At 38.6% G+C, this 20,667-nt stretch overlaps 1 protein-coding gene across 4 annotated transcripts in view; it reads left to right on the top strand.

The window, feature by feature from the left end:
- NAA35 (N-alpha-acetyltransferase 35, NatC auxiliary subunit) overlaps nt 1-20,599 on the top strand; it is a 28,963-nt gene extending 8,364 nt beyond the window's left edge. For 3 of the 4 annotated variants that reach the window (XM_044445876.1, XM_044445877.1, XM_044445875.1), the window contains exons 6-23: nt 811-978; nt 1,695-1,761; nt 3,034-3,077; nt 4,781-4,831; nt 5,295-5,378; nt 6,079-6,193; nt 7,112-7,290; nt 8,551-8,610; nt 8,696-8,802; nt 9,663-9,729; nt 11,038-11,136; nt 12,066-12,244; nt 14,598-14,734; nt 15,471-15,538; nt 16,522-16,662; nt 17,218-17,340; nt 18,451-18,531; nt 19,721-20,599. In XM_044445876.1, coding sequence (XP_044301811.1) covers nt 811-978; nt 1,695-1,761; nt 3,034-3,077; nt 4,781-4,831; nt 5,295-5,378; nt 6,079-6,193; nt 7,112-7,290; nt 8,551-8,610; nt 8,696-8,802; nt 9,663-9,729; nt 11,038-11,136; nt 12,066-12,244; nt 14,598-14,734; nt 15,471-15,538; nt 16,522-16,662; nt 17,218-17,340; nt 18,451-18,531; nt 19,721-19,780 — 1,830 coding nt within the window. In that variant the 3' untranslated portion in view covers nt 19,781-20,599. Of the gene's footprint in view, nt 1-810; nt 979-1,694; nt 1,762-3,033; nt 3,078-4,780; nt 4,832-5,294; nt 5,379-6,078; nt 6,194-7,111; nt 7,291-8,550; nt 8,611-8,695; nt 8,803-9,662; nt 9,730-11,037; nt 11,137-12,065; nt 12,245-14,597; nt 14,735-15,470; nt 16,309-16,521; nt 16,663-17,217; nt 17,341-18,450; nt 18,532-19,720 lie in introns of those variants that run through there. The other variant, XR_006416242.1, reaches the window with a different exon arrangement.
- The last annotated feature ends 68 nt before the right edge of the window (nt 20,600-20,667 follow it).

The raw sequence follows: 20,667 nt of genomic DNA, 5'->3' as shown, positions 1-20,667 counted from the left end.
ATTATGGTTTGGATATAATTGTGGTATTTCCTTAGCAAACTGAGTTCCCACCAGCGGTACTGAGGGGAACTCATCCTCTCCATCTACAGTCCCCCACACACCCACAAAATCTTTCCCAGATGGCTGGGAGACTGTCCAGAAGAGATTTTTGGGTGTCACGGACTGATGAAAGGGAGTGGAGAGAAGAACATCCCAGCTTGCTAGCACTTCCACTAGTGTGACATGGAATTTCAACCATTGTTTTGTTTCCCGGGTTGAAATAAAACTATAAATATGAATAATGTGGTGCCTTCACTGGGCTAAGCAGTGTTTTTGGGCTGTGGTCCATGCATGTGTGCAGAATCCAATATTACGGCCTGATTCTTGCTTTGTATTATTTATTTATTTATTTACCATTTGTTATCAAAAGGGCTCTTGGAACAATGCACACAAAAACCATATAAAATATTACATAATATTGATAACTAACTTCAATGTCAATAGGACATTTACACAACCAACAAAATTTAACCAACATGAACAATAATAATAATAATAATTCATAACAGTGGTTTAACAATGATGGTATTTCCTAGCATGTGCTCATTGAAGTAGAATGGTTGTAAAAAAATATCCATGCTAGAGATCAGAGCATACATTTTTGTCATGTAGCCTGTTGAAAAAGTTAGCCATATTGTGACTAAACATTTTCCACCTGTTTACCGTAATGGTATTGAATGAAAATAAATTTACAATTCCTGTTTTGCACAGTACAAGTCCAGTCACAAAACTGAGCTGCAATCATCTCGTATTGTAATCTTCTCTCTTCAGATAACATGGTTGGAAGGTCATTCTTTGGCTCAGACTGTATTCACTTGCCTTTACATTCATAATCCAGACTTTATAGATGATCCTGCCATGAAGGCATTTGCTCTGGGGATCCTAAAAATTTGTGATATTGCCAGAGAAAAAGTAAACAAAGCTGCAGTGTTTGAAGAGGTAAGGTTCTTGAAGCTTAAGGTTATGTGCCGTGATTCCTTTATTAAGAAATATAATTTGCATTGTACAGTTTAGTCAGTTGGTGGCTTTTGACTTGTCATCTAGTTTTTAGCTGCTTTTCTTATACTTTTCCTTTCTGTGGTTTTGTTTTTAAATATGTTGATTTCATTATGAAATTATTTTTACTTGTTGATAACCAAAGTGCTCTGTGACATCTAGATTCAGGGAAACTGAAGTACATTTAAACTGAGACTTGAGAATAAGTGACCATCAGTATAGTTTTCAGTCTTATTAGTGCTGACTAGCACTGATCTATTACTCCATAAAATAACATAAAAGTTAGAATAGTCAGCTTGATTTTCTCAAGATGGAAACTTTGATGGAATGATGATTTTAACATCTTCCCCTGTATTACACATTTTGCAAATGTCTTCATGATAATTAAAAAACACCTTGATCAGCTTCCTTGAGCTGGTTCCTTCAAGATGTTTTGGACTTCCACTGTTCACAGCCTCAACCAGCATGGCCAATGATCAGAAATGCTAATCTGAAACATCTGGAGGTCATTAGCTTAGGAAAGGCCAATTTAGAGGCATAGTTCCAAACTAAAGTGGAGGACTGGTATTTTGTATGTTGTGCAGAAATGTTGAGCCCAGTTGCTGGTTTTGACGAAAAAGTCTTGGTTGTAGCAGTTACTTTTTCCTTCTAATGTTTAGGAAGATTTTCAGTCTATGACATACGGATTTAAAATGGCAAACAGTGTGACAGATCTTCGAGTTACAGGTACAACTCAAAACAACTCATAATCTTTCTTCTTTGTTGGGACTTAAGAGTAAATATAAATGCATAGGAGTGCCTTGAAAGACATTGGTTGTATTGAGAGGATTTCCAATAGTCTGTATTCAAGTGAAGCAGATGATCCTCATTTCCTGGTTTTATCAGAGCACAGTTTGCTGTTCATCCTGATTGGCAATTCATGCATTGAGTGGGCTGTCTAAACCAGGATTTCAAAGCATTGTTGAGACTGGTTCTGGGGGCTCACCCAAACCATAGTTTATAGATTCAGCTATAAAAGCAAACTTTGGTTTGATTAGAGCAGCATTCTGCTAAAAGCATTCAAAAAGTAGTAGGAGTAGTAGAACTAATAGTTCTAGTTATTGTAGTAGTAGAAGTATTCTAGTAAATCAGATGACCAAGGGAAGGAATGAGCGCTTCAGCCTATGAGCCACTGCCTTCTTCCAAACCACCCTCCCCTAAACCGTGGTTTAGAATAACCTTCCTAATCCTAGGTCCCCCCCACCTCCCTGTCACCACAGTTTGGGCTATGGCTCCCATGAGCATTAGCCGGCATGAGTAATGTCCATGGAGGATGGGTTTTCTGGTCCAGAACATCTGGAGAGTTCTGGAAGTTTGGGAAAGGTACTATACACTGTGGCTGGGAGGATGATTTGAATGCTGCTATTCTTTTTAAAATGCCTTCAAATAGGAATTCTGTCATAAAATTAGCAGTAATAAATATAAGCAATGGATCTAAGAATGTGAAGTTTTTAATATATTGCTTGAGGCTGCTCTGCGGATGCCCTGTGTGATACAGTGCAAGTCAATACATCATGGACAGATAGGGTGAGGCAGGTCCTGAATGACAAGTTTCCCTAAGCTGCTGTTATTGGAGTAGCAGACATATCAGGTGGCTGTGGAGCAATGCATGAAATCCATATAGGATCTGAAGAGTTTACAGAAAAGAGGATAGTGCAACAGCATCAAGTGGTCACTCAGGCCCTAAGTGAAGAACGTATAGCAATGCATGGGCTACAGATAGTCACTTTTGTTCCCGAGTGCAGAAGCTAGGACTGGCTAATGGCCCACAGAGTTTGTGACTTTCAGGAAGGGGAAGGGTGCTGAAAAGATGCCTCTCGGCATATGATGAAGTCAGAAGCTCTTATATTTGCTTTAGTTAAAATGGCTATTGCATATAGGAAGGAATTGTCCATCCAGAAAATACAAAAGACTCTTCCAAGTGCTGCTCATGCATCTGACTTTATAACATTTTTTCAGGTATGCTGAAGGATGTTGAAGATGACATGCAACGACGAGTTAAGGTATATTTCTTTGGCACACTAAACTATAACTTTGCTTTTACAGAGATCTTGAGAATAATGACATTTATTTTAAGAGAGAACACAACCAATTTAATTAGTATGCACAGGAGTGTGGAATCAGAAATCTTTCAAAGTGTAATTGTTTTCTCTTAGTGAGTCAGCAAAGCTATCTTAAAGCTATCTAGTCTGGCCTGCGTCTGAGATTATTCATACCCTATATTGCATTAAATGTTTCAGGCCTTTTATGACCTCAAAAACTTTCACTGGTTAGTGACCTTGTTCATTAACAAATGGTTCAAAAGCTTCCAAAATGAAACCTCCATAGATTATTTATTTATTTATTTATTTATTTATTATTAAAACGTATCTATGCCGCCCCTTGCCGAAGCCTCGGGGCAGCTTACAACACAATAAAATACAATAAAATACAAAAATAACAATATAAAATTAACAATATAAAATAAATAACAATGTAAAAGAAGTTGCCCTGGCCAGATAAATAAGCAAATATTGTTAGCAATTAAAATGACGTTTTAATAAAAAGGTCTTCACCTGGCGCCGAAAAACAAATAACGACAGCGCCAGGCGGACCTAGATAAGTCTGTGGGTTGTAATTATTACACTTATTGCTCCTGTTACAACATGTAAACTTAAAGTCTTTATCCAACATTGACTGTAAGTGCTTTGGAAAACTATCCAGAACTGACTATAAGTTTGGAGTCTTGATTCTATGCTGTTTGGGTCATAGTGGCTTTTATCTAGAGGTGGTCTTCTGCTGATGGAAATAGTTGTATTAGTGGATCTGAGAGGGAGGTGATTCCTTCTTTTTCTTATGCATCTCAGAATCAACTTTGGAGGGCTAAGGAATGTTTCAGAGCAGATTTCAGGCTGCATATTGAGTGACAGAAGTGGCAGAACCGAAAGTTCAGTTGTGTTAGCAGGCTTCCAATAGTACAATGTTAGATTTAATCTAGTATTAATACCTATGATACTCATGTCCCAAAATCTGAGACAAACCAGTTTTAAATGACTCTTAGAATAGTCTTATCAGTCAGGCATGTGGAGAAAAAGTCTAACAAAATGATAAATTTTCAGATTACGAAACATAACTAAGTCCCTTTAATTCTTTCCATTCTATTGCTTTCTAAAATCCCAGCCTTCATCCTACCCTCTTTTTGATCCTCAGAGTGAGAGGTTCATTAGGCTGAGATAGTGGGCTGGCTTGCATGACACAAGTTGGTTAATAAACCATGGTGGCTTATTAATCATCCCCACACATGCTGGCACATTTCCCTAACTACTTCTTCCAGACATCCATTGCCATGACTTCCAAATCTGGTGAAGGTGAGTGGCTGGGATGATAATTAGGGAAATTAGCCAGCACAGGTATCTATGTCAGGCTCTCATCATCTGCACATCAATCGATGGAAACACTCCATCCGCAACATCTTACATATACCTGAGAAAGATGTGGCCACCTCATCTAGATTGATCTAGGGTTTCTTTAGGGGGAATTTAAATCCATGTTGTTCACATCTACACTCTGTCAACTGGCTTTCCTTTTCATATATTCTGAGAAGCCCCACTTCTCAGATTCTCTCCATGGTTATATTTATAATTATGCCATGCTCTCATGTAATCATATTATTATAATAGATAAGCAGTGCAAGTTATGTGACACTGTATAATGTCTTTCATTTTAGAGCACTCGAAGCCGACAAGGAGAAGAGAGAGATCCAGAAGTGGAACTTGAGGTAGCAATCTTTGTATTCTGTGCAAGATCATATAAAAAGTGTTCCTTGAGAGTCTTCTTTGCCTGTGTCCTATAATAAAATTATCTATTTATTGAAAAATTGACATTAAATAAGCATAAGATCAATCTATATTTAACATCACAAGGTGTGTTGGCAGGAAAGTGTTCTTGATGTAGGCTGAACTTGGATTATGCACCAGATTAAGTAGTAATAGCACTCATTGATCACATGGAAGATGCAGTCATTTAATTTATCATTTGTAAAATCTTGGAACAGCTAAGGTTATTGATATTAGCCTTTTAATTGCATTGAGTTGCTCAGAAAGAGGATTTATTTTAAAATATTTCAGTGCTCAGAATTACAAAGCAACTTTTAAGACATTGCAAACATTCTTCTGGTATTTTTTCTAGATCATGTTTTGAAAGTCTGAAAAATACTAATTTTGGGATTAATTTTTCTGTAGCATCAACAGTGCTTTGCAGTATTCAGCAGAGTGAAGTTTACCCGGCTGTTACTGACTGTATTAATAGCCTTTACCAAAAAAGAGGTATGTATCCAGAGTAATTTCCTTAATATTTTCCAACCTTCCTTCTTTCTGTGTGTGGATCCTCCACATTCAGAGTCTCTACACCTCTGTCAGATACTGGGACAAGCTACAAAAAAAGGGAAGCAGAGGCATCTGTGGCAACAGTATTGTATGGTGGTTAGAGTAGTGAACTGAAACTCAGGAGATCATGTTTCTAGTCCCCACAGGGCCATGAGGCTCTCTGGGTGACTCTGGGCTAGTCACTGACACTCAGTCCAATCTACTTTACAAGGTTGTTGAGAGGAGAACTATAGAGGCTTCCTTAGGTACCTTGCAGAGGAAAATGTTGGGAAAGAACTGTAATAATAAATAAATCTTCTGACTACACTTTAGAAACAGGATGATGGACTGGATGGGCTCTTGGGTTTGCTCCAGCATGGCTTTTTTATATTCTCACCTTCGTTGTTGGTTACAGAAAGCAAAATGACTTATATGGGAGGAAACGTGGGCAGGTATATTTGTAGGAGTATTATTTTATGCCACATGAATGAATCCCATATGATTACTTAGTGGTTTCTGCATAGCATATTCTGCATGCACAGTACATTACAGTCACAGGTATACATTTTAAAACTGAACAGATGTAATCACTTTGTTCTTAAAAACAGGTAGTATTTTAATTGTGTGGTGACGTACAGCTTTTCCTATCCCTTCTTAACAGACCAGTGCAGTTGCAGAAGCTCAGAAACTGATGACTCAGGCAGCTGATTTGCTTTGTGCTATCCACAACTCTTTGCATCGTGGCATTCAGGCTCAGAATGACACAACAAAAGGCGGTAAGTAATTTCAGAAATGCATTCTCTTTTTGTGCTGTGTTACCACTGAAAATACTACATGGGCAGTCATTAGTGTGGATCTCTTTTGATTTGGGGTTTTGTTTTGTTTCTTGTGTTTTTGGTCTGTTCTTTTAGCCTCATGAGTTAGTCTAGGCATGGATTTTTTGTTGTAGTTTCTGTATTCATATATAGCAGTTCAGTTAAGGCAGTCTTCAAAAACAGGTCATTTTTGCCCCACCAGATATCACAGGTGATACAGTTTTGCAGTCAGGACCTTCAGTGACCACCTGAAAGAAATGGATCTAAACATTCTTTTGAAAGACTATAGAGAAGGATCTATTTCTCTCTCTTCAGCAGAGGGGTTGTTTGAGAGTTTTGAACCAGTAGATTGAAGAAATTTCCAACCTGCCATTTGACAGTGGAATAGTCTGCCTTGGGAAGTATTTAAGGTGTAGCTGGATGACAGCTTAGAGATTCTGTAGTTGTATCCTACACCAAATGGCTTCTGGTAATACCTTCCAGATCTGTACCAAAATAAATAGGGCACCGTTGCTGATTTCATTACCTTCACATTGTGAAATTAATTAGAGCCAGATGTTACTCAGAGGCAGTTTTAAAGTTATGTTTGTCCCCATAAGGGTTTAAAAAGTAAGCTCATAAGAAAGGCTGCTTCTACAGTTGGTATCATAACCATTAGCCTTCTGCTGAAAGGAAAACCTGGAAATCTAGACTGTGACAACTTTAAAATCAAATTCTTTTTCTAAAAATAATTTTAAATTGCTTAATTGACAGTAAATGTCTTTACTTTGAAAGGCTTTATTTTTAACCTAATGAATTGTAATCCTTTTTGTCTTGATGAGATAACTAGTGTATGATACAGTAGAAGTGAGTGCTAAGAATTATTCAACTGTTTTTTAGATCATCCTATTATGATGGGGTTTGAACCTCTTGTTAATCAGAGATTGCTTCCTCCAACTTTTCCTCGATATGCAAAAATAATTAAAAGGGAAGAAATGGTCAACTATTTTTCAAAACTTATAGACAGAATAAAAACAGTGTGTGAAGTTGTCAATTTAACTAATTTGCACTGTATATTGGTAAGTATCAAGACTGTTATCTTGCTTTATTCATAGGGATATAAAGGCATATTTCCTGAATAACCCCAGGACTTGTACACAGATGGTCACAGCTTTTCTAAATATCCCACTGCATGTTGTTTTATACACAAATAGGAAAACATTTTTATGGGTGAAAACCATAGCTGTGCCATTGCATTTCTTTGCCGAGATGCCAGGTATTCTTTTTTTTTTGGGTGGGGGGGGGGGCAACAAGTGCAGTAACACTCAGCAAATAGTTTTAAGTGCATCTCAGTTCCAGTTTTTTAAATTTCGACATCTGGTTCCACATGAACATCTGGACATGCATCTGAGAAAGCAAGATAACATGGGCAGTTTCTTTGACAGTGATGCTTGGCTGGGGGTGTTGGTGGTAACATACTATACAAATAACCGCATGGTGTCCATTTGCTCCTACAGCACATTAGTCATACACAAATTGGAGTTCAGTGTCCTAGGGAAGCTGTGTCCTAACTCAAGAGAAATGAGCTATCAGACATACAATAGCTTCAGTTGTTCATGCTGAAGCAAAGCACTCTCTTTTGCTGAAACAAACCTCCTTGAATTCTGTAATTAGTTTTTAATTTAAAAGACTATAATGGAATAGTTTTCATTTCTCTCTGCGCATACTTTCTCAAGTAGCATGAGGGGAAAACCCCCCTCAGTCTTTGCTAAATAATCCTTTTTGCAACGGTTATCCTTGGGCTTAAATTGAATTAGTGGAATTGTGTAGGGATTAGAATGTTATGAGCAAAATGTCCACCAGTGGTAGAAATGCAGTCATAAGATGGACTGTGGTTGAATGCCAATTTCAGCTGGCTTTGCCTTCTCTTCTCTTCTCTTCTCTTCTCTTCTCTTCTCTTCTCTTCTCTTCCTTTCTTCCCTTCATTCCATTAGCCTTCGTTCTTCCTTCGCTATGTTCCTGCCTCAGCATTTGTGACTCAGCACTCCACTCACCTTTTGGAGCCTCTTAGTCAGCTGTAGTTGACCACCTTTTCTCTGTTAACATTAGCAAGATATCACTAATAGTTCAACTCACCACTTGATGGTGAAATGACTCCCTGTGTCCCCCAGACATTGATTGCTGCCTTAATGTGGGGGAAGCTGGAACATTTTATGCCGTTCCAAGGGGAGGTGAATGATTGTAGATTTCTCAAAAATTACCTTTCCCTTCCCTTCCTTTATATCTAATTGTATCCCTTGTGTTAACCTTGTGTTTTCCTTGTTCCATTTATAAATCAGGACTTTTTCTGTGAATTCAGTGAACAGTCACCTTGCGTTCTTTCAAGATCACTCTTACAGGCAAGTAGGAAATGTCACATACAGTAAAACGTTTTAAGTGTGTGTTCATAACTGGACATAGTAACAAGATTACTTTTTGATGTAGACTACCTTTCTTGTGGATAACAAAAAAGTATTTGGCACTCACCTTATGCAAGATATGGTAAAAGATGCCCTGAGATCTTTTGTCAGTCCTCCAGTTCTTTCACCTAAGTGAGTAACAAATTCTAGTTTTCATTTTAATTTGCATGTTTATTGTGTGCCACAGTGTTTAACAAAACAAAAATGCTACTGAAAACTCCCTTTTGATTATAAATCACACAGTACCTCACAGGAATCAAACAAATAAATATTGTTAATGATTTTCCAACCGTAAAGGAATATCCTTGGCTAGCTAAGGGACTTGGCTGGGACATAGTGAGCTTCCTGTGTCTCTGCAGATGCTGTTTGTGACTATCTGTTAATTGCTTGTTCCTCTCTGTCCTTGCATATTCTTATGTTACGAGGAGGAAAATGATCTATATCTTCCTCGTCTGGGCAGCTAGGCATGGCTACAGTTGATGCCATAAAAGGGATATACGATCATAGCAGTTATATTGCAAAATGAGTGCGGTGCCTATTTCCATATTCCAAACTAACCAGTTGTGTATGTTGTCAGCCACTTTGTAAGAAAGGAACCGAGTAATAACAGCATCTCTTAAGATGATTTCATCGTTGTAGAATACAGATGTCATTGGTCAGGGTGGGTAGCTGCATGCTACCCTTGGCCTGATTCCAGAAACCACCTGTAAATGATGAGTTCAGGTCATCTCTGGCAAGGGTGATGTGTCCTTCCTTTGGCAGCCTTCTGGGCATGGCAGAAGAGGGGAATGGGGAGAGGGAGGGCAGATGATTGGCCTCCCCACTATCTGCATGCAACACTCACTGCAGAAGAGGTACCCCGTCTGTGCCCTTTGAATCATGCCACAGGCCTTTGGGGCAAGGCAAGGCAAGGTATTGCCATGGTCCTGAGCCAAGTCAGCATTTTCTGGATCTAAATTTTCCACTACATAATGGTGTTCATTCTCTCTTAGGTGTTGTCTTTATAACAATCACCAGGCTAAGGATTACATAGACTCTTTTGTCACACACTGTGTTCGAGTAAGTATTGATGGCATTGCAAAATATTTTTTTAAAAATGCCTCATTAGTATAAATTATTTTTTACTTCTCCAAATTATTAAAAACAGCATCTGGACAGCCAGATGCTGTTGGACCGCAACTCCCATCAGCCCCAGCTCTAACCCTGGTTCATATGGTTGTCCTGTGTTTTGAATTTGACAAGTGTTTTATTATTTTGGAGGGGTGGTAGTCCATAGCTGAGGAGCATGGTTTTTAAGATAATGCCTTGTAAAAGAGAAAGGGAGTATAGATCTTCTGATGTTTCCAGATTATCAGGTATCATAGAGACAGAGTGAGTCAGAAGGGTCCTCCTGGGCCATCTAGTCTAACCCCTGGCTTCAGCTGGCTCCACTTATGACATGCCTACCATGTGCATGTCCATGTATCATTCCACTGGATGTTGTAAACTCGTCTCAGGCCAGTAGGAAGCAGTCTATGTGATAAAAACAGTGTCCAGTTCCCCTTCAGGAACTTCATGCACTTTCCTGCAGCCTCACAGATGTCTTCCGTCTTACTAGAAGACAGCAGGTTGCTGCGTCTACTAAGTCAGAAAAAAGTGGGAATGACACACAGCCTGAGTGGTTCTTTTGCGTAGACCTTTATTCCTTATCAGGGCAGAAATGTGAGCTCCCACAGAACTCAATGGGGAAATCCAGGATTTGACTGTAGCTGTAACTGGGTTTGTGCCTGTTGTAAGTCTGGATTCATGTCACGTGAAATACATAGTTAGTTAAATGTTCATAAATGTAATGTAAAAGGCCAGCCCCTCGGCTATAATACTAATAGTGGGCTATGCTGTGGGGCCAGGGCAAGCCAGTCTCTCTTAGCTGTGCTCCTGGATACAAGTAGTAAAAGTACCCTGGCAAGAATGAGACTTCAGCCTTTGCCTTTGCCTTTAAGAGCACCCAACGATCTCCTCCTTCAGGTGTGGGGAGGACTACACACTATTGTCAGTTGAACATAATATTCAAAATGCTGTCACACTCTCGATTTGTATAAGGGGATCACGATCGATCTTGGAGATTTTATTTTTAGTTCCTTGCCTAATTAGACCTAACATGGATTTTGTTTTTTTCTTAGCAGCCACCAACTGGGCTGACATTTTCACTGAGGTACTGATCACAACCCAAGTATCTGCTTCTTGGTCAGTCACTGTTAGCTCACATCGCATTAGCTTACACCTGAAGCTGGATTTTTTTGCCCCAACGTGCACGACTGCATTAAATCATGGACTATGGAAACAAAATAAACATCTGAACTAATCAGTATTTTTCTTTTTCTCCTCCAGCCATTCTGTAGTTTAATTCAGATTCATGGGCACAATAGAGCGCGTCAAAGAGATAAACTTGGTCACATTCTTGAAGAATTTGCTACTTTGCAAGATGAGGTAACTTAAAGGACACAGAATCCTGTACACGACATTTCATTTTTCATTTCTATCCCACTTTGCTCTGTGGCAAAACTCAAAGTGGCTACATGTAGTTCTCAGGTGCTCTCCCTTCCAAGCAGCCCCAAAGCTGCTTAGCTTCAGCAGTGCGACTGCCCGCTCTGCCTTCAGACAATTCCAGGGACATGACAACTACTTTGTCTTTTCTATTCTTTTTCTTCTCCTAATTGCTGTGGTTACAGACAGATGTTTAAGCTGTACTGCCAGCATCTCTGAATGTCTTGGGAACCTTGCCCAAGGGTTTAACAGCCAAGCGGCATCCCATTGCGACTCCTTCCTCATCTCTCTCAGACCCAACCGGCAAGCTTAGTTCATTCTGCTATGCTCAGAAAGCACTTACATTTAATCCACATTTTCCACCTGGGAGGAATGTACCCTAAATTTGGGGAAATCAGCTTTGTTTATTGTAGCTAGTCATGCTGCATATATTGACAAATTGATTCAGCCAAAGTCTAAGAGTATTCTGTCTAAACACACAAGTCAAAGGAAAGTTTGAAATATGTAACAGGATATGCAGGGGTGAGGGATGGGAAGTTTGCAGTAGGTCACAGTGATAAAATGTTGATTAGTGATAACCCAAGGACACGTGCAGGCTTAAGAAATTACATTCTAAGGATGGTACCCTGTGGCTGACAATACCATCATATGAGATTGTAGGATAAGTTAGATTAGAATACTCTGATTGAAACATCCCTTTTGAAACATGCCCAGTCATCTTGGTGCTTAAGAAAATATGGCATGCTTGACATCTCACTTGCAGATTTGGGCCTCAAATATGGATGTGGTATAAATAGAGAATGTTGTTAGAGTAATTGCTGAAGTTGCAAATATGCTTCTTGAGCTGAACTGTGCCTCTTTCACCTTGCTAGGCAGAGAAGGTGGATGCAGCACTTCATAGTATGCTACTGAAACAAGAGCCCCAGAGGCAGCACTTGGCATGCTTGGGCACCTGGGTCCTTTACCACAACCTTCGCATCATGATCCAGTATCTTCTGAGCGGATTTGAGCTGGAGCTGTACAGTATGCATGAGTATTACTATATCTATTGGTAAGAGAGAGCAATTGCTTGGAAACTGGGAAGGGGCATAGTTCCCAGAATCCTCTTGTAAATAAAGCAAATGCATTCTCCAGTGGAATGGACTGTGCTCCAACAAAATGGATTACAGACTTGCATCCAGACTCGGTCGTGCTTGGAGCAGAGCCATTGAATTTTTTGTGATCTGCATTAGTCATGATTAGCTTGTCCCGTTGATTTGGTGGGTCTGCTCAAAGTCTGCCTTTGATCTGTATATTGCACAGATTTGATAACTGGTTGCCATAGGTGGTAAGGATGCCCACTACTGATAATACAAAAAAACAACAACCCATAATGATGTTTCTGATACATTTTATTTATTTATTTAGAATATTTAGAATATTTATTTATTTAGAATATTTATATGCCGTCCTGTCGCTAAGGCCTCGCAACAGATAAGCCATGTTACTTATCTGAGGTCTTCTCATGCCACACCCCAACCAGAAAGGCTCCCAGGGCTGCTTACATCTCATCAGTTAAGCAACACAGTCACAGGCTTAAAGTCTAAAAAGACATGGCCTACAAGGGAAAAGGAATGGGGAGAGGAGAGGGCTTCTTCTGACTCTGTGGCCTAGTTCACACATAACAATGGCAAGAATTAATAGGCTTTTATTATCCCATGATTTGCTGGTGCACACTGCACACTTCCTTAAACTAACTTAAGGAAGTTCAAGGAAAGATTCCCTCCCCCCCACTTCCCCCATTGCAGGTACCTTCTCAAAAGGCTTTTTGGAAGGTTGTAGGGGTGGAGAGCGGAGATCCTCTTGACCAGTAAGATTGGGAATGGAGTTGGCTGGGAAAGGGGGCACTCCCACCAAATTGGGCGTAGATAGTAAGATAATTTAAGGAAATTCATGGGCGCAAAGTTTCCCCTCCTTCCCAAAGCATCCCATCCCACTTAGTTCAGGAGGAACCTTTCCAGAGATACCTTTCAAGGGTCACAAGTTGACTGCACAAAAGAAAGGGGTGAAAACCTGTCCCACTCTTAAGTTCTTTAAGTGACCCTACCTTAAAAACCATGCTGGATCAGCCATGCTGTCTCAGTTGTAGAGAATGTGAAGACTAGATGTTTAGCTGGTATAGCCAATGGTGGGACTGCAACTCGTCATCCTTCACAAAAGCAGGAGGGGCACATGTTGCCCATCCCTGGCCCATCCAGCACAGCATTCTGCTCACATGGTGACCAACCACTTGCTTGTAGGATAAACAACTGGCATACTGACTCCCACTGATGCTGCTGGTGCCATACAGCTGTCATGACTAAGTAGCCACTGACAACCTTATCTTCCTTCAAGGTGCCCCAGTTACTTGTAAAGCCATCCAAATTGGTGAATGTTACTACATCTACTGATAGCAAATTCCACAGTTTAACTATGCAGCATATGAAGTTTTTCCTGACCTGAAACTTCCACACTTTAATTCTACTTCATTGGATGACCCTGGATTCTAGTGTTAGGAGAGAGGGAGAACTCTTCCCCTTATGCTCAGTTTTGTATTTATCTATCCTATTTCTTTGTGTTTCTTTTTTAAAATCTAAACCGTTGCAGACTTTGTACACTTTCCTCATAGGAAAGCTGCTGTACCCCCTTCATCATGTCAGTTTTCCCTTTCTGCTCCTTTTTCAGACCTAATCCTTTTTTGAAATGTGGTAACCAGAACTGTACTCAATATTCCAAGAATGGTTTCATCATAAGTTTATATAAAGATGATATTATACTGGCAGTTTTATTTTCAGTTCTTTTTGTGATTGTGCCCAACACAGAGTTTGTCTTTTCCACAGCAGCTGCACAGTGGTTGGCATTTTCATCAAACTACCCACCAAATCCTTTCTTGATCAGCCACTGTCAGCTCAGATTCAATGAGTCTATGTAAAGTTTAGGGGGTTTTGTCCCAGCATGCAACATTTTACACTTGCTTACATTGCATCTGCCATTTAAATGCCAGATGTGACTTGCTGCTTTTCTACAGCCGCTCATCTTAGGAGTTAACCCATAGGATCAGTTCCCCTCTTTCATAAAAATACTTTGAAAACTATTTTGAAATGATTTGCTTCAATGAAATGAACTTTTTCATGACAACCCTGCTTAGCACCCAGATTAATTCTGCAATAAAGGACCTGTATGCTAACATCTTGAAGTAGTTTAGAGTGTTTAAAAAAAAGTTTCTATGTTAAACAAATCCTTTGAAAAGTAGCAGTTTACTCTGAGACAGTAAATGTTTTTCCAGATGACATCTGTTCAGGTAAAGAACATACTACTCAAAAATGAGGTCTCTTTTAACTCAAAAAATAAGAGTTGGTTTACATTTAGTAATGTTTCTAATGCAGGTATCTCTCTGAGTTTCTCTATGCTTGGTTAATGTCAACACTCAGTCGTGCTGATAGCTCTCAAATGGCAGAAGAAAGAATAATGGAAGAGCAGCAGAAAGGGCGGAGTAATAAGAAAACAAAGAAAAAGAAAAAAGGTATAGGTCTTTTTTGGATCCCTCATGATTTGGTTTTTATCACATATGGTGTTTCTTTTAGAATACCTAACGCTAGTGGTTGTTTTATCTGTGTTCCGCCCCATGTAGCCATCTAAACTGAGTAATCTGCATTCTGCCTTCTGAAAGTATGCAGTTCCCTTTACTAGCAAGCTCATTCTTAGCCTTGATTTTTTTTTACTTAACTATTTTAAATTGGAGAATAAGACTATTTTTAATGAATGAATGACAACTTTCCCCCCTAAATTTAATATGTTCTTAACTTTTTACTGTCATTTCCCAAATTTGGCATGCTGGACATCTTTTTATGCTAATCATAGGTCTCTGCTTAGTATTTGGTTCTGTATAACCTACCTGTGGGTCCATCAAGCACTCATTTGTCTACCTATAATTCCAGTTTAGCTGTTTAACAGAGCCCCATGTTTCTTTCCCAATTGTACACCTCCATTTTGATATTTACTATTTTCCATAACTCCAACAATATATGAAAATCATGCTTTGCACAGATGGAATATTCATCTGTACCCGAGATGTTTTAGCTTAATTTTTGTCTAATACGTATCCTGTAGTAGTTGAACTTTAGGTTGTGCAGATTTTCAGGAGACATTGTGTTCAAGAGTTTTCAGCATGCCAGAATTGCTTTATTTGTTGTCACTTAAAAAATGGTGAAGTTTGATACAACTTTATGGTAAAACATTTTCATGCATAAAATTTGCAGCTCGTCCTTTGAGCAGAGAAATCACCATGAGCCAAGCCTATCAAAACATGTGTGCTGGGATGTATAAGGTGATGTATTATGGATTGCGATGGTATTTTTAAAGGAATTCAGTCATGTCTCACAGCTGAATCAAGAAAACTGCACTTACCCATCCCTTAAGGACTGCTTTTAAACCCAAATGATGCTATACACAGGACTGCATGGTGCAGACATAATGTTGCCAGTTGCTTAGTTATGAAGTGAAACAATTTCAGTTCCTGGGTTAAGAGGACCCCAGTTTAACTGTAATTGTGTTTAATACCAATGTCAGTGCAGGCCTGTCAGTGGAATATGCACTCTTGGGGTAGAGAGAGAGAAAACGTCATCCCATGGTTAAAGGCTTATCAGTGTACATTTGCACCAGCCAGTACTATAACACTTCACCAAATATTGGGTTAGCGTGCAAATTGAGCTGTACTGAGCTATCCAATGCACTGTGTTGTTGAAGCCACGGAGAATGATCCAAGGAGATTGTTATTGATTGCAAAGTTACGAGTGAATGCAATTTAAACTCCAGATACTAATTGGACTAGGGGGCAGCATATAAATGCATAGATAGATAGATAGATAGATAGATAGATAGATAGATAGATAGATAGATAGATTTAAATAGGTAGATGAATAAGGAACTGTGCCTATCTGGCATTCTTTGTTTTCTGTTTAGAAATTAGAACTTGCGCATGCATTCCATGCGTATGATAAATTGTATCTTTAATTCCTGTTTGTTTTTATCCTATGTGGCAGCTGTGGCTTTTTTTTTCTGAACTGCTGGAAACATTTGACAGATCAGTAAATACATGTAGGTCATCACCTCGCTTTCAAGAAATGAGTGGAATCTTTATATGTCAGTTTCATTGTATAGTGGCTACAATTACTTTTCTTCATCTGGCATCTCTCTGAAGCGACCTTGGTGTGTTTATGCAGTAGCACTTTCTGTTATCAGTGCCTTGCAACAAGCCAACTTCTTATTCTGTTGGTTTCTCTTCCTTTTGTCTCTCCACTTTTCCTGAAGACTATGATTGCTTTTGACATGGATGGCAAAGTGAGAAAGCCAAAGTTCGAACTCGATAGTGAGCAAGTTCGGTACGAACACAGGTTTGCACCATTCAACAGTGTCATCACTCCACCACCTGTACACTATTTGCAATTCAAGGTGAATCACAGAAATGTAACTGACATAATATTGGTCCTTTGATATTATCAGTGGGTTTTTATTAATTACAAAGTTCAAGATTTTGATGAATTTTTTAAATTTCAGCTGTAAAAACATGTTTCCTTCTCCTGTTTCATGAACAATCTTTACCAGTAGAATTAATTTTCTTCAGAATGATAAGCAACAGTCTTTCTGGAAACTTCTGTGTTCAATAAATAAGTCACTTGTCAAGTTCTTCCTTTATGCCCACCTGCCTTGGAGTGGGTGCCAGGTTCTTAAAAATGAAATTTTAGAAGAATGAAAAGGTAGCTCCCAAGTATTCATTAGTACTACCAAACAAGCTGGCTTTTTCTATTTGTGAATAAAGAACTCTTCTAACCAATTATATTTAAGAACTAAGAAGTAGATCTGTGTAAATTGCTCTGCTTCATATCACGTCTCTCATGTTGAAGTGCCGTTTAATTCCAAAGAACATAAAACATATTCCCCATCTGCCCTTTTGGTGGTGGGGGCTCGCAAATACTTTTAAACCATACCTATTTTTCTGGTATTTAGGAAATGTCTGATCTAAACAAATACAGTCCTCCTCTTCAGTCTTCCGATCTCTACATGGCTGCTAGCAAACACTTCCAGCAAGCTAAACTGATACTAGAGAATATCCCTAATCCAGACCATGAGGTGAGACTTTTTAAACAGGGATAGTAAATTGTTGACTGCTGTGTCTTGCAATTTTGCCAGTGAACATGCTAAATTATACTTGGGGAGGAAAAGGGCATGTGTGCAGAGCCTACCCAACCTTGTTAATATAGAGCTGACTATCATCATTTGAACTGCCCTGATGGAAGACTACACAAAGTGTTCCCCAGTTACGGTGGAAGTGGAGCTCTTTTCTGCATTGCTCCGGAGTTGGTAAATGGATCATAGGAATTGCTTTCATTAATTGAAAAGGCTATAGAGTGGGGGTGGTTGTTTTGGTCAGGCTGGAAAATAGATAGATTGGATGCTTGGATTTAACTGAATTTATAAATGTCGCATTCCATGTCGCTTCTCGAAGAGTTTGCTATTCTCTTGCTACTTCTAAATTGAAGAACAATGAATTGTCATTATAGTTCAGCACTGGGAACAGCTCTCCTTAAACTTCATAGGTTGAAATTTTTTTTTTTTTTTTAGGTTGAAATTTTTTATTTAAATAAAAACATACTTAAACTTCATAGGGTAGAAGGCAGTTGCTAGTTTCTTCCAGACTCTGTCTCAGCCATGTCAAATTAGTGAGGTATCTGTCTTGTTGCCCACTGTTTTCCTACCTGTTGATTGACTGTCTAAGGGCAACCAGCTGTGCAGCAGTGGCTTAGCTGCTGCCTTTGTAATCTTGTTCAGTGAGGGATTCTGGTGAAGAGGTTCATCTCCCAATGTGGAAAAAATGTATATTTTTAATGAATATAGCTTTTAAAAGCTATTGGCTGCAAGTCAGCACAGTGTTTGCCATGCTTTAAGCCCCATTGATTTCAATGAGAATACTGTGAACTGGAATATTAGTAGTAATATTTAGCAGCACAGAATCAGTTTGGCTTATAATGCCTTAGAACCAGAATGTCTGTGTTTGTGTAAAGAACATTTTGCTGTTTTAGGAACAGCTTAATAAGCAAAGAAAGACAAATACAATTTGCCTCTTTATAAATGGCTTGATGCAATAACTGTTTTAAGTGTTGAATTAAGTGATTCATATCTCTCAGTATTAACTTTTCCCTGTGTCTACAAACTGTATGAAATCTGAATATTTCTGTTTAGGTCAACCGAATTCTTAAGGTTGCTAAACCCAATTTTGTGGTTATGAAGTTGCTGGCAGGAGGTCACAAAAAGGATTCTAAAGTAAGCAAATTGCAACTAAATTAAAATTACTGCTGTTGAAATATAACATTGGAATCTATCAAAAAAAAAAAAAAAAAACTTGGCATGTGGAAAGTATCTTAAAAGCTAGAGGACCATAACTAATTGGTATACTTTAATGGTATGCTAATAGTATAACTGGTAGATTTTCAAAGGCTGACTCAAGATTTTCATATTTAAGATTATGCTAAGTTATTTTGAATTGTATCAACTTGCTGTACCAATGCAGTGCATCAACTGTTTTTTATTAAAATTAAGTTAGTATATTGGGGGGTGGAATATTGAGTATTTCCAATTATCTTGTAAATTTAGAAAATATTTTTGTAGATATTAGAGGGATGGCCAACTAATATTCCTAATTCATTGTGCATGGCTTGTGTGTGAAGGGGTGCCGTCTTACAGGGATGCCTGTAATCATCCAAACTTGAGTACAGGCATTCTGTGGAGGGTGGAAGAAGAGCACTTGCTCTGCAAAGCACTGAAATGGCCCATTTTGACTAAGTGAAGCATTTGGGCAGGAAGGAAAATGGGTAGGGCACTGCCAGAATATATTGTACATTGATGGCAAACTGTGTCCTCAACCTGGAATACCCTAAAAGCTCTTCCCTGAGGTCATTGTTAAGAGGGGAGGGGAGAAGAATCTGGAGTCAGTAATTCTCGAACTTCATACCTGCAAATCCAAAAAATATATCCTACGGTCTTTAAAATGCTGTCTAGCGGCGTAGGAGTCTACTGCTCAGGTCACATGGCATTCTAGTGTCAATTCTAATTATTAACTCATGCTTACATCAAAACAAACAACAAAGCATTTCCTGCAGAAAGCGTATTTTCCTCTGCAAAGATTCTTAAGTAAGTGCCATGTGGAAAAGACAGTGATCAGATTCTCATGAAGTCTTGGGTCTGTTTTGGTGCAATTCTGCTGGGTTGGAAACACAGATTGTCTACCAAATTCTGACTATAGCATCTCTGATCTTAGCACAATTCTGTAACTGTGAAGTTTTTATCTGGCAAGAATCTTGCATTAGAGATTTTTCTCACATAAGTACAATTTATCTTTGGGATTTTTCTCACTCGCTCATATTTTAAAGCAGTAGCATGAACTAGAGACTATTTTGCTAGCTTAGTAATTTAGGCATTCACTGAACTATTTTTAAATATTTCTTTTTTCTAGGTTCCTCCAGAATTTGACTTCTCCCCTCACAGATACTTCCCAGTAGTGAAGCTTGTTTGAAAGTTCAAGGGATTAGAACAGATGAACTGTAAATTGCTAACAGAGTTTCCTTGGGTAAACTCTTTTATACTGTGCTAAAAAGGGACAATGGTGCTCTTAGACAAAAATACTGCTGTATTGAGAGTAACTTTATTCTCACTTCCTTACAATAGCCCAATGACAACTGCTGTTTTAAAGTGGTTTGTGTAATGTTCTGCTGTTGGAACTGATTTTATCAACTACATCGTTAAAGCATTGTATGTTTTGATTTTATTGATTTACCTATAAATCATTTTTATGAATGGTGTTTGAACATTTGTAAACATTTCATAACATTCTTGACCACTTTGAAATTACAGTGAAATAAGGGAGCTATTATGGTCTAATACGTATTGGTGAGTAAAAGCAGAATTCAACTCTAAACAATACAAACTAGAATGTACTAGTTTGGCACTGCATGTTTCTATAGGAACTCGTTTTTTATTTTTTAGTTTACAAGTAATACAAAAATGTCCCCTTTTCAGCCCTATAGTTTGACTAGGTATTAATTCTGAATGGCATATAATTTGAATCAGAAGCATTTAAAGAAAGGGAGAAGTTGAGCACTTATATGAGTATTTCAGACAGGCTGGGAATGTCTCATGTTTGTTTATTTCTTTTGGCTTAGTTTCTCATCCTGGCTTTTAATAAGCAACATCTATGGTATTAAAGATTTTGCACAGTTTGGGATTTTTTGGGAAGCTCTCCCACAAATGGTTACATTTCTTTTTCCTGTTATCATTTAAAAAGTCTGCTCTACACCAGCATTTTATTATTAAACAATAAAATTGCATTTGCCCACTTCCTGTTTTGAGGACCTAAATGGTTTAGGAGTTGTATGGTTCCAGGCATAATTCTATTTAAGGGTT

The sequence above is a fragment of the Varanus komodoensis genome, unplaced genomic scaffold (assembly GCF_004798865.1).
Source record: "Varanus komodoensis strain SLA01 unplaced genomic scaffold, ASM479886v1 scaffold5, whole genome shotgun sequence".
NCBI lineage: Eukaryota > Metazoa > Chordata > Lepidosauria > Squamata > Varanidae > Varanus > Varanus komodoensis.
Note: the sequence above shows the minus strand (reverse complement) of the source record. Positions and strands in the feature narration are given on the sequence as shown.